The sequence below is a fragment of the Chelonoidis abingdonii genome, chromosome 2 (genome assembly GCF_003597395.2).
Source record: "Chelonoidis abingdonii isolate Lonesome George chromosome 2, CheloAbing_2.0, whole genome shotgun sequence".
NCBI classification, from domain to species: Eukaryota; Metazoa; Chordata; order Testudines; family Testudinidae; genus Chelonoidis; species Chelonoidis abingdonii.
Genome location: NC_133770.1, coordinates 269,410,098 through 269,426,217, shown reverse-complemented (window position 1 = coordinate 269,426,217; position 16,120 = coordinate 269,410,098). Strand labels below are relative to the sequence as shown.

Below are 16,120 nucleotides of genomic sequence, written 5' to 3'. Positions count from 1 at the left end.
GAATACATCTTGGAGGTTCCACAAGATTTTTTTAAAATGCTGCTACTCTTATTTTTTTAACCAAGAGGACGAAGGTCCATGGCATCATGATAGAAGGAGTTTTGAAGAGCAACTGGGAAAACAGAAAGCACTGCGAACAAGGTCTAGGTGAAGGTTAGGTCATGTGGAAACTCGACAACATCGAGGCATGCTGCTAGGACAGAACAAAGGGGAAACGAAATGACAAAAGCCAAACTATGTGGGATCTTGAAAACAAGGGCATCATGCTTTGAGACTTAAATTTAATTCAGAGGTAGAGAGGAAGCCACCGAAGGGATGTGAAGAGGGATCAGTGTGCTGGGTCTAACTCACAAGAGCAGTCATGTTAGTCCATGTTTCCTGGTCAAACTACAGTTTGGGTAATAATGTTGATACTTCTACTTTTAATGGGAGTTGCGCAACTAAATCCTCAATTGGCTTTGACAATATCTAGCATTAGTTATACACAGCAGCAATATACTGTACATCACTGTCCTAAGTTTTTAAAATTTATATAATGAGGTGATTTAAAAATATCTGTGATGAAATATAACCAAAGGTAACAGACAAAAACAATGCATTTAATATGCTCAACTGTCAACAGTTTGCAGAGATTTGTTTTTATTTTGGCTGTCTCCCTAATAAAATAAAATAATAATATCTGTACTGTTTTTCACCAGTAGATCTCAAAGCACTTTACAAAGGAGGTCAGCATCAATATCTCCATTTTACAGATCCAGAAACTCAGGCACAGGGAGGGAAAGTGACTAGCTCAACATCAACAAGCAGGCCAGTGGCAAAGCTGGGACTGCAACCTAGGTCTGCTGTGTTTTAGTCTAGTAGTCTATGGACTAGGATATGTTGCCACCATTTGGAAGAAATACTGTCTCTATATTTGCAACAAAAGGAATAATTTGCGTAATATTGTATCACAAGATGCAACATTTAATCTAAACCATTTGGAGACTGAAACCAGTGCAGAGCACAATAGCTTGCTTCTTGAGCAGGGTATCTGCAAGCATCGTAATACCAGTGCTTTGGATCTGCACTGGTTGCCCAAGGCCCTCTGAGGGGAGTTTAATATGTTGGCTGTGACATATGAAGACCTACAGAGAAAGAAGCTATTTTTTGTAGGTGACACGCTGACAGAGTTCATTTCTGAATAATTATTTTAATGATGGTAGGGTTTTGCCATAGTATTAATTAGGTGTCAGAGACCCTACATGCTTGCATAGGTGTATTTGCTATTTAAAGCAAAATAAATAATTACTCAGTAACAGAACTTAGTTCTGTAGCCACAAAAGAAAAAGGAACACACTCTTATATTCCCCCATTTGAAAAGAAAGCTTTTAGATAATGTTCTCCAATAGGTATTAATTTTATGCCCTAAAAAACAAACAAACAAACAAATCAGGAGACTGAACAGAAACCAAACTGTTTGGGAACTTAAATTAGCTGTTTAATGCAACAAGCCAACCAATGCATTCAATAACTTCATTGGCAACAACATACAGAGCAGACAGCTCACTCTCCTTGAAAAGTTTCTTTTCGTCTGAATGAAGCTCCTTCAGTTAAGCAGGCCCTTCCAGAATAGTTTGGAAATAGACTCTCAGCTGTTGCAGTTCTAGTCACAGACCACAGTATTCTTCTAGACAGCGCAGACCTTTCAGATCCCAAGTCACCTATTTCTGGAAACTTTACATCTTTTTTAGGACACAAGTATAAACTGATCATCTGCGACTAGCACCTACTGGATACATGGTCACATCAGAAGATCACAGTCTGGAATGATGAGCAGGCTCGGATCAGCAGTGCATAGCATTCAGGTCTGAGATGAATTGTGTGTGCAGTTTGAAGACATTCCTTCCCTGCAAGCCCTGCTCCTACCTGCACCAAGCCTCACTAAGTCTCTTGAGCACTACACTTAATTTTCTGTTTCTAATATTTTCCCCATCATTGAACCACAACTGCAAAACCAAAACAAAACAATTCAGATTTTTAAACCAACAACCCATCACCTCCCAAAAAGTGCCTTTTTGGGTTAATGTTGAATAAAATGTCCTTTGTCTTACTTACAAATGGCAGCTCTCAGCTGAAGTGAGAGTTCTGGACATTTAAGAGCTGTGCGGCATTTCACAGAGAAAGCACAGAACCTGGAAGAACAAACTGCTTTTAAAATGGCATGGAGTAAAAAAAATTGGTGAGTTAATGTATTTTACTGAAGCGATTTTGTTGAAACTATTTAAAATTGTTGGGAAGGATTTGAAAGGAGGGTGTGACTTTAATAGATTTTCTATGAATAGGTCTAAAGATTTTCAATCTCATCAGCAAAATAAAAGGGAAATTTTCTGAATACTGGACTAGGAGTTCACATACTCATGTGTTCAGCACTGCCAACCTGAAGTATTAAAAAAAAAAATCATGAACCAAGAACACAAAATCATGAGATTTGATTTTTTTTAGAAAACCAAAGATTCAAAATAATACATTTTCATTTTTATTTGTCCTCCACTTGAACACCATTTAGAATGCACTCAGGTCAAGTTTTCAAGCTTTGCTCCAACAATGAGGGCTAGAACGTTTATCAAGAAAAATTTGAGATCCTCATGTAAATCAACAAGACTAACAGCTCGGGCCTTAAGAAAAAAACCCACCACTATCACAAAGACTTACGTGAAAATCGTGACTTGGGGCAATACTGTGTTCTAATCCTCATATTGATTTATACTCCAGCTGCAACCTTGAGCAGAAAGTCATTCTGTACCTCAGTCTGGACATCTGTGAAATGGGAATTATTCAGTAACTCCTCACTTAATGTCATCCTGGTTAACTTGTTTTGTTGTTATGTCACTGATCAATTAGAGAACACGCTTGTTTAAAGTTGTGCAATGCTCCCTTATAGCGTTGTTTGGCAGCCGCCTGCTTTGTCCACTGCTTGCAGGAAGAACAACCCACTGGAGCTAATTGGTGGGGGGAGCTTGGAACCAGGATGGACTGGCAGCCCCCTTATCAGCTACCCTAAGTTCCCTGTGTGGTAACTGCCCAGCAGGTTATCAATTGCTGGGCAGTTCAGGTGTTTCTCCCCCCACTGCTCCGTGCTGCTCTTGCTCTCTGCCTTGGAGCTGCTCCTGGGAGCCTCCTGCTTGCTGTGCAGGGGTGGGGGGAAGAGGGGTGCTGATGTCAGGGTGTCCCCCTCCCCCCACTCCTGTACCCCATCTCCACAGGCGGATGGGAGAGGAACACGACAGAGTTCAGGATGGAGGGAGCTTGCTGGCAGCAGCTGTTGTCTCAACTTGCTGATCTACTTAAAAAGGCAGTGTACTTGGAGTGGGGTCAGCGTAAAGGGGCAATGCGCGTCTCACACACACACACACACGATCTCTCACTCACACATGCATGCACGCTTCCCCCTCCCCTCCAGCACTTTGGAAAGTGGAGGGAGTGGTGCACTCCAGTGGGATAGCATGGGTTCATCACGTTCAGTTTCCACAGGGAATGTTTGCGGCCACTGCCATGCATCTTTTGTGTCTCCTCCCTCCATTCATGCCTTGTAGAGTGTGAGGCTATATTAACAACAATAAAAACAACGAGGAGTATTTGTGGTGCCTTAGAGACTAACAAAATTATTTGGGCATAAGCTTTCGTGGGCTAAAACCCAGTTCCATCAGACGCATGGAGTGGAAAATACAGTAGGCAGCTATATAGTCACAGTACATGAAAAGATGGGAGTTGCCTTACCAAGTGGGGGGGTCAGTTTTAATAAGACAATTAAAGTGGAAATGGGCTATTATCAACAGGACAAAAAATCACTTTTGCAGTGGTAATCAGGGTGGCCCATTTCAAGACGCCGTGAGTAACAGCAGGGGGAAATTAATTTTTAGTTTTTGTAGTGACCCTCTACTCCCAGTCTTTATTCAGGTCTAATTTGATGGTGTCCAGTTTGCAAATTAATTCCAGTTCTGCAGGTTCTCGTTGGAGTCTGTTTTTGAAGTTTTTTTGTTGAAGAATTGCCACTTTTAAGTCTGTTATTGAGTGTCCAAGAAGACTGAAGTGTTCTCCAACTGGTTTTTGAATGTTATTTCTTGAAGCAACTCCCATCTTTTCATGTACTGTGTATATACATCTGCCTACTGTATTTTCCACTCCATGCATTTGATGAAGTGAGTTTTAGCACATGAAAGCTTATGCCCAAATCAATTTGTTAGTCTCTAAGGTGCCACAAGTACTCCTCGTTTTTGCTGATACAGACTAACACGGCTACCACTTTGAAACCTATTAACAACATGTTAACCCTTGAGGGCTCAGCCGACTGTTAGTTCGTCATTTAGCAGCAAGACATTCCCTGGGAAATATCCCACCCTCTGACTCCACCACCTCAATCAAACTTCACAATCATCACTGCTGTGTACAGTATTAAATTGTTTGTTTAAAACTTATACTGTGTATATGTATAATATTGTACAGTCTTATCTGGTGAAAAACATTTCCCTGGGCTCTAAAACCCCACCCCCCCTTTTTCATTAAATCTTATTGGGGAATTCAATTCACTTAACATCATTTCACTTAAAATACCATTTTTCAGTAACATAATTACAACATTAAGCGAGGAGTTACTGTACTCCCTTATCTCCCAAGATGTTGTGAGGATGTTAATAAGGGGTTGAAGACAGATAAGTAAATAATTATTATTTACACAATTGGCAAGATTCTCTGTTTCTGCATGTATGACTTTGAAAGATTTTATAATTTAGATGCAGCTTGGCAGACAAAAGCTATTCCTTGTACTTTTGCATACGAGGGGAAAATAGCAGTTATATTCTAAAAGACTTGACATTTATTTGTTCCACACACCCAACTGAATACCATCCTCAATGGCAGTGATTATACAGACGGTTTATAATTATCATGCATTTTAGCATGCTTCAGGCAGTATTTTAGCTAGGGAAAGTAAAACCAAATAAATTTAAGAAAGTTAAACATTGCTGGAAAACTAATGAATTTACAAATCTCACTTAGTTAATTCAGATTTGGGTTTTCAGTATTTCATAATACATGTTCACCCAAAACTGCCCAAGAGAAACTAAATTTTAATTAAAATGCAATCTCAAAAACATACTATAAAAATGCTCTAAAAATAAGAGCAGCTGTGGAAGTAGAAAAATAAAAGCTGACAACCCTATAGCTAAGTTTGAATTTACCTGAAGAAGTACTTCACATTCTTTATATCTCAGCAAAAAAGATTTAAGAACAAGTTTGAGATACAAATGGCTATTTTTTCCTTTCAAGCTCAAGAAGAATTTCAGGAACAGGGCAAAAATGTCTGTTATTGCAACGATATCTATGTTGCCTGACCATGCAGAACTTATGACATGGAATTCCCCCTATCAATTTCTCAGTGTTTAAAACAAAACACTGGAGCAGCTATTGGCTAACTCTCTGAAGCCAACATTCTTAATGGAAAGAAATGTCATCTTAAAGAACACATACTACAATCAGTATCATATGGGCTAAGGTGCTTTAGAATGCCACATATTTCTTTATTAAACAATGAACCTTTCCAAGCTATTTCTTTTAAAAACTAATAATCCCCACTCTGGCTCAAGAACTAATCCTCCATTTGTCATGATTCTTTTTAATTAGCATTAAACAGACTAAAAGTGAAGTGAGGATTTGAGCATTTATCAACTTCTGCATTTCATTCGTAAAAACATACCAACAGAGAGTCTGAGATCATTCTAAATTTTATGGTCGGAAGGAGAGTATTATCAGGAGATGGTTTTGCAGTTACTGACTCTCTTGCATGAAAGAACAGTTCCACATTTTGTGTAACTGGCTTCAGGGTTACAGAAATTAAATTTTGTGAATCATAAAATGAATGAAATTCTTCAAAGCAAAAATCAAGAATATTTTTTGTTTTTATCCATGGTCAAATTCATTTTTATAAAAGGGTCAGCAACCTTCTGAAACTAAAGACTAGATCATTTCCTTTCAACTGCAAAAAAACGAGGCAGAAGTAAGAGAGCACAAGAATTTTACAGCTGTTACTAAATGCCACCCTCTCCCATACAGCTGGTTGGAATGGCTCTTCTGTAGATTTGTTCCTTTCCCTCAGAGCATACTGTTGGACAACTGCTGTTCCTCCACAAAGGCACCAGAATGTGCTGGTCCCTCAGGATCCCACCTGACCTCCTCCTGTTGAAAAGTATGTGAAGCCACTAAGGGAGGCAGAGAGCATTTTGGGCTGCAGCATTATCAACATGCTGATGACCTATAAATCTACGGTTGCCAACCCTTCAGGATTCTCCTGGAATCTCCAGGAATTAAAGGTTAATCTTTAATTAAAGACTATGGGGGGGGGGGGTGAAATCTCCAGGAATATGGCCAACCAAAACTGGGAACCCTACTTAGACCTATGTCTAAGACCTACTTAGACACCCAGATTCTACACAGTCTCACTACTCTCCCTGTCTTTGACAGAAGTACGGATCTGGATGAAAGTGAAACAGGTCTGATCCAAACAAACAAGACAGTAGTTGTGCTTGTTGGGAGTGGGAGACAATACAAGGACTGAGCAGAGGCTGTGTTTGCACTAGTTATTGAGGACAATATACCTGATTTCTGTTCAAGTTATCCATAGCCTTGAGATCCTAATGATGCAGCATAGTACCAGGGTTCCCACATAACATCAGATACATCCAGTTTGTGCAGAATTCAGCTACCTCCCAGCAAAATGGGGCAGACAAGTGTAAACATACATGGTCAAATCCATGTACTGCTTCCATGAACATGCAACCAAACTGTTAGTGGAGATTATTTTTGAACCCTGGAGGGTCTGGGACCAAATCAGAACTCCGTGTTTGGATGTAAATTCCCTGTTTAAGTACCTTGCTGAATCAGGGCCGAAGTGCACAAGTAATTCCAGTGAAGTCAATGGAACTACTCAGGCTTAATGTTAGACACATTTGCAAATAAAGAGAATAGAAAATGTCAAGAACAATGTGAAAATTCTACCCAAACATAGACTTCTGACTGTTCCCTTAGGTAGGAGCTAAGGCTGGACTTCTGGTCAAATGCAGCCTTCTTCACTGGAGCATACCTGTTGCTAGAAGATACAGCCCACTGTCAATCTAAATCTTCTGATTAGCTGAGCTGAAGAATAAGAAGAAAGTTGTACCTACAGTGGAAGGATGGTCCAGTGTTCAGAGTGCTAGCCAGGGTCTTCAGAGACCCAAGTTCAGTACTGTGCTCCATTGCAGACTGTGTGACCTTGGGCAAACTGTTTAATGCTAGATCCACAAAGAGGAATTATGCTCAGCATTGCAATGCCTAATTTCAGGAACCTTGCTGCCCAGTGGAATCCTCAGCCCCAAGTTAGGCACCCAGGAACAGGATAAAAAAAAGCCTGCATGCTGAGCAGGGAGCTGCCTAAGCTAGCTAATAGGAAATGGAAGGAGAGGGGTGGGGCCCAAGCCCTGCCCCTGAAAGGGAATAAGCCCAGCTAACTCTGGGCTGGATTCACAGCTATGAATTCTCTCCTGAAGTCAGGTGCCTGAGCCAGGTCAGCACTTTCCTCACAAAAAAGGGATGATGATCAGGTAGTGGTGGTTTGCCCTCTTATACCGTATAGCTCATTGATTAGAGCACACATGGAGGATGTGGGAGACCCATCCTGGTTCAAATCCCCACTCCACCTGATTCCAAGCAGAGACCTGAATCCAGATCTCCCACAGCCTTGATGAATGCCCTTACCACTGGGCTCTAGGGCATAAGGGAAGCACCAACACACCCTAATCCGCTGTGTTTCGTGTGGGGTCCAGTCCAGTAGGCATGTTCTTAGACAGTGCCTCTGAGAATGCTTGGCGGATTGGGCCTGCAAGCAAGATAGGAAAAGGAACACTTACTCTGAGGATACTGCCGGAGCCACAGTGATAAGCAGCCTGATGGCATCACAACTAGGGCAACTATGCATATGCTCATCAGCAGAAATTCAGACACCTTGGGAACTTTACTGGTGGAAACATAAGCACCTACAGCTTTAGGTGGCTGCTGAGCCAGGGTTTTGAGAATCTAAATTTTTTATTTAGGTGCCTAAAGTAGCAATTACATGCCTAAATCCTGTTATGGTCTAAGCCCAGGGGCGGGCAAACTATAGCCCGCGGGCCAGATCCGGCCCATCAGGGCTTTCAAACTGGCTTGTAGGATTGCCAGCCCCATGGCACAGCATTACTAAGACAGGCTCCCTTCCTGCCCTAGCCCTACGCCGCTCCCGGAAGCGGCCAGCACCACGTCCCTGCAGCCCCTGGGGAAGGTGAGGGGAGAGGACAGAGGGCTCCGTGCACTGCCCTTCACTGCAGGACCACCCCCTGCAGCTCCCATTGGCTGAGAACGAGAAACTGCGGCCAATGGGAGCTTCGGGGATGGTACCCGCAGGTGAGGGCACCATGCAGTGGAGTCGCCTTCCCCACCCCACCCCTAGGAGCCACTGCCAGACATGCTGGCCACTTTTGGGAGTGGCACAGGGTCAGAGTAGGCAGGGAGTCTGCCTTAGCCCAGCTGTATGCCACTGCTACCCAGGAGCTGCTTGAGGTAAGCAGGGACGAGCCGGTGCCCGTACCCCTCCTGCACCCCGCACCCCAACCCCCTGCCTGAGCCCCCTCCCACACTCCCTCCTGCACCTCAACCCCCTGCCCTGAGCCCCCAACCCCCTGCTGCACCACTCCTGCACTCCAACTCCATGCCCTGAGCCTCCTCCTGCACCCCAACCCCTTGCCCTGAGCCCTTCTTGCACACCACACCCCCTCCCAGATTCCACACTCCCTCCCACACCCCAATTCCCTGCTCCAGCCCTACATTCATGGCCTTGCATACAATTTCCCCACCCAGATGTAGCTCTCGGGCCAAAAAGTTTGCCTAGCCCTTAGTCTCTCAGAGGGGTGTTATCAGGATCTACACGTTCAAGATTGTGATATGCTCACATACTACGGCAATTAGGGGTATATAAGCACTGAAGGGAGACAGACTGATAGATACTCTACTTCAGGGGTAGGCAACCTATGGCACGGGTGCCGAAGGGGGCACGTGAGCTGATTTTCAGTGGCACTCATGCTGCCTGGGTCCTGGCCACTGGTCGGAGGGGCTCTGCATTTTAATTTAATTTTAGATGAAGCTTCTTAAACATTTTAAAAACCTTATTTACTTTATATACAACAATAGTTTAGTTATATGTTATAGACATAGAAAGAGACCTTCTAAAAATGTTAAAATGTATTACTGGCACATGAAACCTTAAATCAGAGTGAATAAATGAAGACTCGGCCCACCACTTCTGAAAGGTTGCCGACCCCTGCTCTACTTACTCTGAATAGGTTTATTACTAAATCCTCTACAAGAATACCATTCAAAACATAAGTGATAGTATCCCCACTAACAGGTTTGAGAATACTAAGAACTACATTATAAAAAATACTCCATAAAATAAAAAGGTCAAAAGTTGAATCTGGTCTCAAATCTTGTTGTTGTAAAATAAATTTTTTAAACATTTTATAAAGCTGTTCAATTATTTATTTATTTTTAATTCCAATAGAAACAGTTAAAGATCAATAATTTACAACTCCTCTCTAGCAAACCAAAAGACTGGATCATAATGCATACTCACAAGGGGCTGGATTTAAGGTAGCTCAGGTAACCTTAATTCTGGCATTTCCTAACTTATGAGTGCTTAACTTTGCAGTTTTTTTTAAAAAAAGCAAATTCCTAATAGTTTTTTAAACTGAAAAAACAGAATTTCTATTTGGAATCATACTGACTCCTAACTTGGGTCATCAGCAGGGTTCAAATATTACTATCCACCAAACAGACCCTTTAACACTAGAGCTAACACAATAACGGATAGCAGCAGCAAGCTATTACACTCAGTGTGCACCACACCCTAGAGAAGAATGACACAGTCTTTGCCACTGGGTTTTATAGCTATATGTTGACAGCAGATGATTGCAGAGACTGAACTCCGAAGTTCAGTTTTGGGTTCTAGAAGTGATTCTGCATTATGGGGTTTTAGCCCTTTTATCCCCTTCTAATCCTGGGTCCCCAGCCTGTCTGTGTCTCCCTCTGCTCCTATCACCCTTCCTGGGCTCCTATCCCTCTCTCATTCTAGCCACACCCTAGATTGTTAACTCTTCAAGGCAGAGATTCTCTTTCTTTGTGTTTGTTCAGTGCCTAGTATGGTGGAACCCCGATCTCACTACTGTAATATAAATAAAACAATTTTAACATGGCTCCTATATCAAATGGCTTACTTTTCTTCCAGCTAGAGATCTGAAAGGGAGAATGAAATGTTCTTAAGTGAGCTTTTACATTTATCCAAAATTAAACACCTACTTCAACCTCCATCCTTAAATAGCTCAATAAAATAGTTGTTTGCAGTGTTGTTGTAGCCATGTTGGTCCCAAGATATTACAGACAAAGCAGGTGAGGTAATATCTTTTACTGGACCAGTTTCTGCTGGTTTCCAATGAGACTAGCTTTCGAGCTTACAAAGAGTTCTTCTTCTGGTCATTCTCTTAATTCAGTAGTTTTAAATCTAACAAAAACTGACATGAAGATGTACTTTTGCATTTCATGAACTTAAGTTCATAATTCCATTTATCACAATTAAAAAAATCTGCTAGATCTCAAAAACAAATGCTTTCTTAATCTTTATACAATTCCCAAGCAGCTTTTTGTCTGAAATTGTCAATCCATACACTATGAGATTTTTACATGACTTGTGTGAACAAATGTCTGTTTCACTTACAGCATTTGCCAAACAAGAAAAAATGTTTAATATATCTAAGCAACTCCATGTGTCAGCACACCAGAAAAAACTGATACATGGCAAAGTGAGTGCCAAAACAAACTCAGCAATGGTTACTTTTTTAAAACCCTGAAACATTTATTTTCCTACAGCAGCCAGCCACATGTGTGCATGGAAATAATTAACAGGTAGATGACAATTCCAATACCTGACAATTTATCAAAAGTTTTTATTTGACTTTCACTCTTCAAATGCAAGACTGACACAATCTGTTCTACAGTTATCTTTAAAATACCACCATCATGCTTTATATTGAACAGAGCCTCCTCAATTTTCAGAATCTGTGAAAATCAAGATGTCACACACCTGTTCTAATATTTCATTTTACATTATTTTATACCTTTCACTATTAATGTCTTTATGTATTTAGGATTTTTAATGGAGAAAAACATAATTAGGTAATTTCATCAAGCATGACGGTTCCTTATTAAAACAAAATTATACCTTTAAATAAAAATATCCAACAAACCCACAGATTCGGATGATGTTAGCCATTTGGAAACACCTCAAAAGTGCACCTGCCAAAAATAAATACTTCAAAAGCTTATGGTCTACCCATATCTTAAATATGGAGCTCCATTTTCCATTGGTTTCAGCAGAAGATCACAAAACATGCACCTAGCTGACCTATTCTTGTAAAATGTGGCTATACTTTAGAAGCATCTTTGCTTGGTTTCAGCATGACTTCTAGAGAAAGCTAAAAGGGGTGGGGAGTTTTGTTCTTTTAACCACTGGACAGACTTCTGCCCAGTTCTCATGAGACAGAAATTGTTGCAAAAAGACACAGTTTTATCTGACTCCAAAATGGGGCCATCATCAATTTAGAAGCATGCTATTTGAACATCCTTTATTTACATTTGTTATAACATGCAAGATCCATTTCTTTCAAAAATGATTTACATATATTTTTCTCAACTTTGTGCATTTGATAGTGGTTGGTGTAGAGTTATTTTCAATCAGATTGTCCCTGTATAGTCAGTTTCCCCATGTTTGCGTGTGTCCTTCAAACACGAATAGGAAACCAAGAAAAATAAGCAGATCACAGAAAAGCTAGAGGAGTTTGAAATCCATTGCTGAAGGTGAACATGTGACTTGCAAATTCTCTGGCCTGTCTAGAATACTAGAAAGTATCAAACTTCTGTAAGTACCTATCAAAAACTGAAAGAACAAAAATCTTCAGAAAGAGTACACAAGACTCTGTGTGCACCAGCCTCCTGAGAGATGAAGACAAAATGATTGAGTTAAAAGGACACTGTCTGACTTAGCTGCAATTCAAGAGGAGAAAGAATATATAACCATTATGTAAGATGGATCCCCATCAAGTTTTTTCTCTTGCCTGTTCATCAGTAAACAACAGCTTTTTTTACCACTGAGAACAGTTTCATTTGATACCTATGGAAGAAAAAATACATTGGAATGAGAGGAAGTGAAGGAAATCAGATGCATCATAATACTGAAGTGGATGCAAGTCAGGCTATGTAAACACAGTGATGTACAATGCTAAACCAAGAGACCAATGAGTCTCGCTGCATGCAGGATCCAGTTACTACTATCTCAACCCTACAAACAGTAATACATTAATACACTTGAGCAGGGGTTCTCAAACTAGGGGTCGGGACCCCTCACAAGGTTATTACATGGGAGATCATTAGCTGTCAGCCTCCACCCCAAACCTGGCTTTGCCACCAGCATTTATAATGGTGTTAAATATATTAAAAAGTGTTTTTAATTTAGAAGGGGCGTGGCACTCGGAGGCTTGCTGGGTGAAAGGGGTCACCAGTACAATAGTCTGAGAACCACTGCACTTGAGTATCTATGTACACACAAACAGTCATAATGACTTCAATGAGACTTATGCGTAAAATTATTTATGTGTAAAAGTATTTGCCTGATCGGTGACTAAATATACACTAACAATGGGAGCCAAGACTATGTGACAACATATAATTTAGCACTGCCCTTTTGTGTTATTTTACTAGCTATACATTTTGCATATGAATTAGCCATCATCCTTTCATACTAAAGAAGTCCCCAGTGTAAGAGCATAAGCTGTTCAGGTCAAGGGCTGTACCTTCTTTTGTTTTTGTACTTTGCCTATGGCAGGACATTGTGGGTACTATTGGGGGGGGACGGGAAGAGGGAGGAAGGGTTGCATTAAGCATTAGAAAAATACGAAGATGAAATAATGACCTGTAGGTTAGAAAGCCCCTATATACATTCAGTAGTACTCGTGAAATTTCCAACTATATTCATGGGGAAAGAGGGGAGAAACGCACTCAAATGCTGCAATGTCCCAAATATCTTAAATGACATGGCAGGACATTGCTATTGTTCAAATACTCTCTTTTTTGTCAAGTTCATAAAATTCAAATCCTGTGCAACTGCAGTTCCCATTCCACATGATGTCAAAGCATGCACCATACTGCTATCAAATCCTTAGACAACAGCACTCGAGATGAAAGCCCTTCTACAAAGATGTTGCGAGCCAGGATCTCCTCAAGCCCTAAAATGTTAGCATTTTTTAAAAAAATAAAATATCTTATTTTATAGTCCACATAAATGTTGAAAGATACAATATTCAGTGGTGTGGAGAAGGACATCACAAATATTATTTCTAATATACAGGCTCTGCTTTCCAGACTATCTATTAAGGAATGAAATATCAACAGACTGTGCTAGGGCATCCCATTGAGTAGATGCCACCAGTTGCAGGGCATCTGGGTTTAGTGGATCCACAAAAGAAAAGAAAGGGTTATTTCATTTTAGAAATATCCTTTAAGTGCCTTTAACCTATGTATTAGGAGAATTTCAGTTCTTGATTCAACTTTGCAAAACTCCTGTGAAAGCCTCCAAGATGACTGAGGACGGACTTACTAGTAAGACAGGACTAGCGATATTTTGTCTGTCCAAAAAAAGAACACACACATTACTTAGTCCATGAAAATGGGTGAATTTTGCAAAGACTCGTTTAATTTAGTTGATGCTTGAAGCTAGTAACTGCAATTTTATAAATCTGAAAAATAAAATTTTGCTAAGTGCTCACAACATACACAGGCGCTATGACTAATGCTCAAACAAATGTCATGCACCAATGCTGATTTTAAAAAAACCAGCAAAACCACAGGAAAAAATTAAATCCTATGAATACATAGAGAAATTTACTAATACAAAAATAATAAGAAACAAGAAATCATTACCAAATTAAAAAGTCATATTGACTACCTTTGTTAATGCATTATAACAGAATCTGGAATCGGTCAACTGCCACACAAAAGATCCAAGCCCACCTACCATATCATGGTAATTTCCAACTTTATCCAACAGCTGTGACACAGATGAGCTGCAGCCAGCATCGTGGCTCTGGAGAAAGTTAATCATTTGCACCTTCAAACTATTTTGCATATCAGGTGGCAAGATAAAGTCTCAAAACAAGAAAGTCCTGCAAAGTAATTCCACAACCAGCATTGAAGTAACACTTAAGAACACATAGCATTGCAGTACTCCAAGCGCCATCTGCCTGGCCAATGCCCATAATCTTTACACAGTGATTTTTTTTTTTTTTTTAAAGTGGGCACACTGTTCAATGAATTGCAGTTTGACTTAAGAGCAAGTTTATAGCCTTCCAGCTATTACACTGAGATAAGTACTGCACAATTCAAACATTCCCAGAACATATTGAATTATATTTTCAAAATCAGAAGGTAGGGATAGGAGAGACATAATAGGCTAGTTTTAGTCCGTCTACCATCTAGTACAGGACTGCTTGACAGCCCAAGCTCAGCCAAATCCACAATGTCCACACTGCTAGCTTTAGCACTCTAGCTCAAGGCCCACCAGTGCGAATCTGTCTACCTAGGCAGGGAGGCTGACTCCCAGCCACAGTGTAGACATACCCATTCAGGTCAATGTACTGGACTACCATTTACAGTGATAGGTTCTCAAAATTCAATATACATAAAAGAAAATGCAACCATGAATCCTTTTGATGAAAGGAAATTAAATAATTCTGAAGACAATTAAATGCTAGAATATGATACTAAGAAGTTTTAGAAAATGATTTATCAATTACCCAGTGATGTCACTATACTTACACTAGCAAAGGTTTAATACAAATTAAAACAATTTAATATTATTTCCAGGGAAACCATCTAACTTACTGTATTGGTTGAATCTTCTTGTAAAATTCTGTCATATAGCTGGATGGCATCATCATACCTATTTAAAGAAATAGAGGTGAATGCTAGGAAATGCTGACTCAGCTCAATTATTTGGTTAAAAAGTTTTTGATTGGTTCTGTCATAGGTTCCTTCCCCACTCTGAACTTTAGGGTACAGATGTGAAGACCTGCATGAGAAACTCTAAGCTGAATTACCAGCTTAGATCTGGTTTTGCTGCCACCACTCCGAAGTACTAACTCCCTTTCCTAGGTAGTCTTGAGAGACTTCTTCACCAATTTCCTGGTGAACACCGATCCCACTCCTTGGATCGTAACACAAGGAGAATTTAACCATCCCCCCTCCTTTCCCCACCAGTTCCTGGTGAGTCCAGAGCCAATCCCCTTGGATCTAAAAACAAGGAAAAAATCAATCAGGTTCTTAAAAAAGGCTTTTAATTAAAGAAAAGAAAGGTAAAAGAAAACCCTCTGGGAGACAGCATACAAGCTGATCTCACAGACAACAGATTCAAAAACAGAGGATGTTCCCCTGGGCAAAAACTTAGTATACAAAAGAATCCCCAATTTGATTATTCCTCTAATTGCCCAAAGACAAAGTCACAAAAGAAAATAAACATAAAGCTATTTATTCTTTTCTAAAACTTACTACTCTGATAAGAGGCTGGTTCCTTGATCTTTTTCACTCTGGCTGAAACTGAAAATTGCTTAAACAAAGGAAACTTCCCTCCTTCCTTTTGAAACATCTTGTTCCCCCATTGGTTCCTCTGGTCAGGTGTCAGCTAGGCTAGGTGAACTTCTTAACTCTTTACAGGTAAAAGAGGCATTAACCCTTAATTATCTGTTTATGACAGGTTCCATAATTAGGTAACAGCATTATAGCATTCTCTATACTTGGTACAGTGTTAACCTTATATAGCTGCAAAGGAAAATGTGTACCAGTTGCTGAATTTTACTGTCTTTACATAAATGTTTGCTCATGCAAAACTCTTGTCAAGGAAGTCTTGAGTAAGGACTGCAGCATTGGGTTTCACCAAAAAAAATGGAAAAATAAATTGCAGTTCTTAATGGGATATTAT

General features: G+C 40.2%; 1 protein-coding gene across 2 annotated transcripts in view; it reads right to left on the bottom strand.

Annotated features, from left to right (window-relative positions):
- The window catches only part of EMC2 (ER membrane protein complex subunit 2), a 60,959-nt gene that overhangs the window by 16,821 nt on the left and 28,018 nt on the right, over positions 1-16,120 (bottom strand). For both annotated transcript variants that reach the window (XM_032800317.2, XM_032800318.2), the window contains exon 5: positions 15,028-15,085. In XM_032800317.2, coding sequence (XP_032656208.1) covers positions 15,028-15,085 — 58 coding nt within the window. The remainder of the gene's footprint in view (positions 1-15,027; positions 15,086-16,120) is intronic.